This window comes from Caenorhabditis briggsae, assembly GCF_000004555.2.
Source record: "Caenorhabditis briggsae complete genome, chrII, whole genome shotgun sequence".
Taxonomy (NCBI): domain Eukaryota; kingdom Metazoa; phylum Nematoda; class Chromadorea; order Rhabditida; family Rhabditidae; genus Caenorhabditis; species Caenorhabditis briggsae.
In genome coordinates, this window is record NC_013486.2 from 9,766,817 (window position 1) to 9,772,509 (window position 5,693).

A 5,693-nucleotide genomic window follows, 5' to 3' on the forward strand; every position below is an offset into this window, starting at 1 on the left:
CACGCCCCTTTATGAAACGCGTTCAAATTTTTCTTTTCTCACACGTTTCATAACGGGGGGACTAACTTTTGCGGGTTAGTACTGGTTTTTTACCATTTTCTTTCCCCGGTTACCATCACTCCTTATTCCTTCAAATCCTTCAAATAAACGAAATATATAAAAAACGGGGCGTGTCACATTATCCCACGCGCCTTGCCTAGATTTTATTTTATAGACAGTACAAGATATCAAAAATTTATCAGCTGACAAAACGCTTCTGATTTCATGATAAACAAATGATCAGTTGACAACTTTTTCATTTCTTTGACATGAACCGAGAAAAATTAGCACAGAAATTAGGGGCCCTTCAGCTACAGATTTTACGGTATTTCTCAACTTTTAGCGGATTTCTGCAAATATTGAGAAAAGCAACAGTGTGACAGTGCCTATTTGTATTCTGCTTTAAATAGATATTATTGATTCTGCCGCAGTTATTCTTTTTTTATGTTTAAAAACTCATGTGATGTTTTTACATCTTTATATTTTGTCGGATTTATTATGTAATCCTTGAGGATTATCAATCAACGAGTTTCTGTGAAAATATCTACATTTTGAAAAGTAAGGTATGATTGAGTTTTTGTAAATTTTCCGTTTTACGTGTTATTACAGAGATACCAGAAAATTAGACGATAGCCAGCTGTAGAAAGAAATATGTATGTTGAATAATAGCATTGAGAAGTAGATGTGTGGAAAAATCACATAGATTAGGTAAATGTGAAAGCTACAATACGAAGGACACTTTTATTTTACTCAAACTCTTGTATATGAAACTTGTATTTATCAGTTCAATGAGTTTTCCTTATGGGTTGTACTCGATTGGGAGGTTCTTGCGACGAACCATACCGTCACCCTGGAACCGCTCGCGGCGGAATTGCTTGGCAGCTCCGTCTGGGGTGTTGGTCCACTCGACGGTGATACGGTCGTTGTTGGTGTCCTGAAAAATAAAAAAAGATTCAGAAGAATTCCTGTCGAATCCAGAATCCTTACCTCTTGTCCGTAAGCGAAAGCATCGCAAGAGACGGCGAGAAGGACAGCCTCCTTTGGGTCAAGAACTCCGCATGGTGGGTCGACGCCGAGACGCTTCATGTTGGTGGTCTTGATACCGTATCCAATACGACGGGCGGACGAGTTGATCACCTTGATGTGGTAGGTGTGCTTGTCGTCGTATGGAGCATTAAAGACGATCTTGGCGTTTGGTTGGGTTTGGATGTCTCCTGGTGGGACGGATTGAGCCATGTCGATTTGATTGAGTGTGTAGTACTCGATGGAGTACTTCCACTGGTTTCGTTTTGCTTTTATAGCGATTTCTTATCTCTGCTCCAAATCTTTCCCCAGATCTCTTAAACTGATAAGAGAAAAGCTGAAAGTTCACGGGAAAAATTTTTGGGCTTGCTTGCCTACAGCTTAATTTGTTAATAACTTGTAAGCTCAACCAAAGAGATGACAGTCACTTCAGAATACTTTTGGACAATTTTCTTGATAAATGTTCATTTCTCTCAGATTTGTGTTATGAAGTTTGTCGACAGTAAAAATTTATTTCACACACTCAGTTACCTATTCCTTGAGATTAGTAGATGATCTAAAATATGTTATCAGGAAAATATGTTCAAGTGGTGGTCAAACGGCAGAAAGAAATAAGCGGTATGATATTTTGAAGAAAAGACAATAAATTATGGGTTGGGACTCATATACAGATATAGGGTTATGAAGATATTTTAAAGATTAATTGTTCAGTTATGGTTGATTCATCGATCGAGGAAGGATTCCTGATGGAGGCTCCAGTAATTGATTGAGTTATCTGAAATTACTTATGTTTTCAACGAGAATCAAAGAATCGTGTAATATTGCAGAATGAATTGACATTCGTTATATGAGTTACAAGGCAGTGTATAATGATCCTAGCTGAAGTTTGTGCTCGCATAAATTTTGCATGAAATGTTGTACTGAGCTAAAATTTGGAGTGCAAAAAATATAATAATTCATCAGTCAATTGACAAAGTTTCAAAATGCTTAATACATTTTGAGCTGAGTTATCGCTTGTCAAAGTTGACAATAGGAATCGCTTTGAAAATTTCAGTAGATTTGAATCAAACGTAAAATTTTATTTCTACCAAATTTCGTGTTTCCGAGACACTTGTGTCTAAAGATATTCTCGTTTTTATCAGTCCGGGTAATTATGTCTCACCCTGTAACCGATATTATAAAACTAGCTAACCTTTTCATCCGGATTTATTCTTGTTGAACTCTTCTCTGTTGGTGATGCTACGGAGTGGAAATATTCCTCTCTGAAAATTGAAAAAGTAAATAGATAAAAGAACATATGCTGATTACCTGCTCTTGCATAATTTCTGTACGTCTTTCAATGATTTTTTGCTTCCTTTCAATCAAAGTTTGCACCTCGCGTAGGTCTTGATTAATTTTCACCAGTTTCGCCAACTGACAACGCAAGAGCTTTTCACTCCAATATTGCAAAATATGATTGGTTCTCCTGTAGGTTTCCACAGCAACGCGATTTTGCATAATAGCAGTTTGAAGACGTTCTTGCTCCACCTCCAGTGCAATTTCTTTGTTAGTTAGTCGCCTCATAACAGAATTGTAGTTTGTTGAAATACGCAGGATTTCATTAGGCTGGGTGTTAGATGGCATCTTGGAATAGATAAATGAAAGACCTATCAGAATGAGAGTATGGTTCCTCGGAGGGGCGGGATCATTGGTTTTACAACCGTTGATGAGTCACAAAAAAATGTTTATGCGAACTGTTCCTGTGTCGGATGCCGTCCTTTTTCGCGCCGAGCAGAAGGGTGACCGGCATTTCGCGCATAGAATTGACCGGCATGATTTACTGCGCAGAGTGACAGATAATGTAAACAATTTAAAGAGATAGATTCGACAATAAGTCTTTGAGACTATATACAAGAAAATACAGAACAGTTCAGTGATATATACAAAAACGTATTTTTTAGTTTATTGTTCACTATTTCGATCATTTTCAGAAGTCTCGAGCTCGACTGTCAAGTGTGCGATCAGTTTGAAAATTTTGGAGAATGTAAAACAGACCTAGATTGAAAATTTCGCATTCACAGAATTTTTCGAAAACACCAAGTTTTTCAGCTATTCACCAGTTTTTAAAAGACACCTGATTTTTCACATTTTCAGTACAAAATCGAGCAAAAAAGGGTGTCTTTCAGATATTGGCAAATACCTGGAAAACTAGGAGTTTCCAAAAATTCTGCGAATGCAAAGTTTTTCATCTAGGTCTGTATATAAAAAATACACAGTGGAAAAAAAAATCAACAACAAGAAAAATTAAAAATTCATTCTACTAAATATTTATGAGAGGAATCAGATAGGACATGTCGACGGATGGAACATGCTGAAGACTTTTTTGAAATCCATCCCATCCTCTTTATGATCACACATCAGCGTACAGATTTCGGTGCGGTGCGTCATCGTTTTCACGAACGGACGAATCCATCTAAATCAAAATTCATCATTCAAATCAGTAAACTAAAATTGATTCACCCATAGCTTTCTGGAGTATGATCATGAGAATGAAGTTTGAGTCTCCAGTATTTCTCAGGATCTAATGACATCTCCTCGAGAATACTCTTTAGAATTGTCCTTGCGATTTGTGTGTCGTCTGCATACATTGGAGTGATAGTACATTCTCCAGATGGATATACTGAGACGGCTCCAAATCCAACGACTTCTCCGTGGTCGTTGTAGGCGACGCGTCCAAAATCCTCTCTCAATTGTCCTAAAACATATTTTGAACGTTCATATTGGAATATTTTAGAATCGTAATCGACGATGTCTTTGTCAGGTACATCCCGAGCATTCTGCAAATAAAAATCATGCAAAAGTTTCTAAACATCAAAAAATCACCTTTATGAAAATTCCATCGGTATTCAAGTTCTTCGGCATGCACAAATCTCCGAAATCATAATGAGAGACGTAATACTTCTGAAGCATGTCCGTCGAACCGAACATGTGTTTGTAGGCTTTCATAGTTTTGTACGATTTATTAGTGACAAATCCCATCGAATGGTTTCCAACAGAAAATCCTGCATCATAGGATTGGTCAGCGGTTATGGAGAGAATTTGAGATCCATGAACGTCTGGAGATATCCAAAGTTTCCCTCGAAATACTAGGTTCTCCCATCCTTCGTTATGTCTGAATGGATGAAAAACGATATGAGTGTTCGTGGCAACCAATCGATCCGTGTTCCTGACAAAGGTAAACGTCTGATGATAATCGTCTCCGAATGCTTCTTTGAACTTCTTCAGATCCGTTTTCTTAATGTCAGAACGTTGATAATCAACCTATAAATTCTGACATCTTAAAAGTTTCAGTAACAATCAAACCAACAGTTTTACAGAGAAGATCATATTCGCGATCCTGGATGTTTTTGACGACGTGAACGTTGTTGTAAGCAATGGTAATCTGCTTCCCACTTAACGCTGACCGAGAGAAGAAACGGCGACCGATGGTGATCATCAGCGGGTGATCCGTCGAAAGCGTCGGGAAATAAATAAATGAGATCCATGTGGCTGTTTCAACTGAGCAGATTTTTTTCTCCATTGCGACGTGAGTTTTAAAAAACTCCATCTGTTAACCTCAACACCTTATTAACCCAGATTTTGATGAAAATATCGGGATAAGCTGAGAATAGCCTATCTAGTCAAAACTGAAAACTTAAGAATACGCAAACTTTCATCAGTTTCAGTACCAAAAGTCGTGTATCCCTCAGGTAAACGATTCGGACTTAGATCTGAGTTCATTCGGAATTAGATCTGGACTAGATCTAATACCGAAGTTGCCACGAGAAATGCGCCAATGACTCAGCTACCGCGGATGAATTGTTTTATTTTTTTTGTTGTCCTAAATTTTTTTCGTCAGGAAAATGGGTATTTCTCTCAACCTTTGCCTTTTTTTTCGCTCAATTATTTAAACTATATTTTCTGGAACATATTTTAATGTGTTGTGCACGTTTTGGCAAAATTTTAGGTGAATTTTTGGCTCTTTTCTAGTTTAGAGGTCCCAAAAAAATTTAGAGGTCCGAAAAAAAATTAGAGGTCCCAAAATAAAATAGAGGTCCCAAAAAAAATTAGAGGTCCCAAAAAAGTTTAGAGGTCCCAAGAAAAAATAGAGGTCCAAAATACGAAAAACGCGCAGATGTTGGAATAATGTACTAGTATTTGAACTGTGCGAGTAGTTTGAGTTTTAGGGTCTTATAGGATGACATGACTACTCCTAACAATTTTAGCTCCAATTCTCTCGCATCTTGCCGATGAACCGAATTTACATATGAGGAAAATTTGGGCAATACAGTAATCACTCCGTGATTATGCTGTCTCTCAGGCTTAGATAATTGTCAGAAAATATGCATTCCTAAGCCTATTAGAAGTATAAAACATATCATCAACAATTATTTTGCTATAAGACCTCAAAACTTTAAAGGGGGACTCCGACCAAAAATTTTTATTGCATTAAAATGTGTTAAAATTTATCTATTTTTCAAATATTATTGCGAAAAAAATCAAAAAAAATCCGAAATTCCCAAAAAACGCCGTTGAAAAGGAAGAAAATTTAAAAAAGGTGCCGCCGGGGGACGAGGATTTTCAGTGAGAAACCTAGGCCACGGCAGCGGGCG

General features: G+C 37.3%; 3 protein-coding genes across 3 annotated transcripts; all 3 read right to left on the minus strand.

The window, feature by feature from the left end:
* Positions 1-838: 838 nt before the first annotated feature.
* Positions 839-1,275, minus strand: CBG02544 (the record flags this gene model as incomplete). Its single annotated transcript, XM_002630790.1, has 2 exons — positions 839-973; positions 1,027-1,275. 2 exons carry the CDS (start codon positions 1,273-1,275, stop codon positions 839-841), a joined length of 384 nt encoding a protein of 127 aa, XP_002630836.1.
* Positions 1,276-2,258: 983 nt separating this feature from the next.
* On the minus strand, positions 2,259-2,625 carry CBG25631 (the record flags this gene model as incomplete). The annotated part of the gene is made up of 2 exons (XM_045242523.1): positions 2,259-2,324; positions 2,371-2,625. 2 exons carry the CDS (start codon positions 2,623-2,625, stop codon positions 2,259-2,261), a joined length of 321 nt encoding a protein of 106 aa, XP_045098166.1.
* Positions 2,626-3,381: 756 nt separating this feature from the next.
* Positions 3,382-4,648, minus strand: CBG02542 (the record flags this gene model as incomplete). Its single annotated transcript, XM_002630789.2, has 4 exons — positions 3,382-3,514; positions 3,562-3,878; positions 3,925-4,362; positions 4,409-4,648. 4 exons carry the CDS (start codon positions 4,646-4,648, stop codon positions 3,382-3,384), a joined length of 1,128 nt encoding a protein of 375 aa, XP_002630835.2.
* Positions 4,649-5,693: the final 1,045 nt, after the last annotated feature.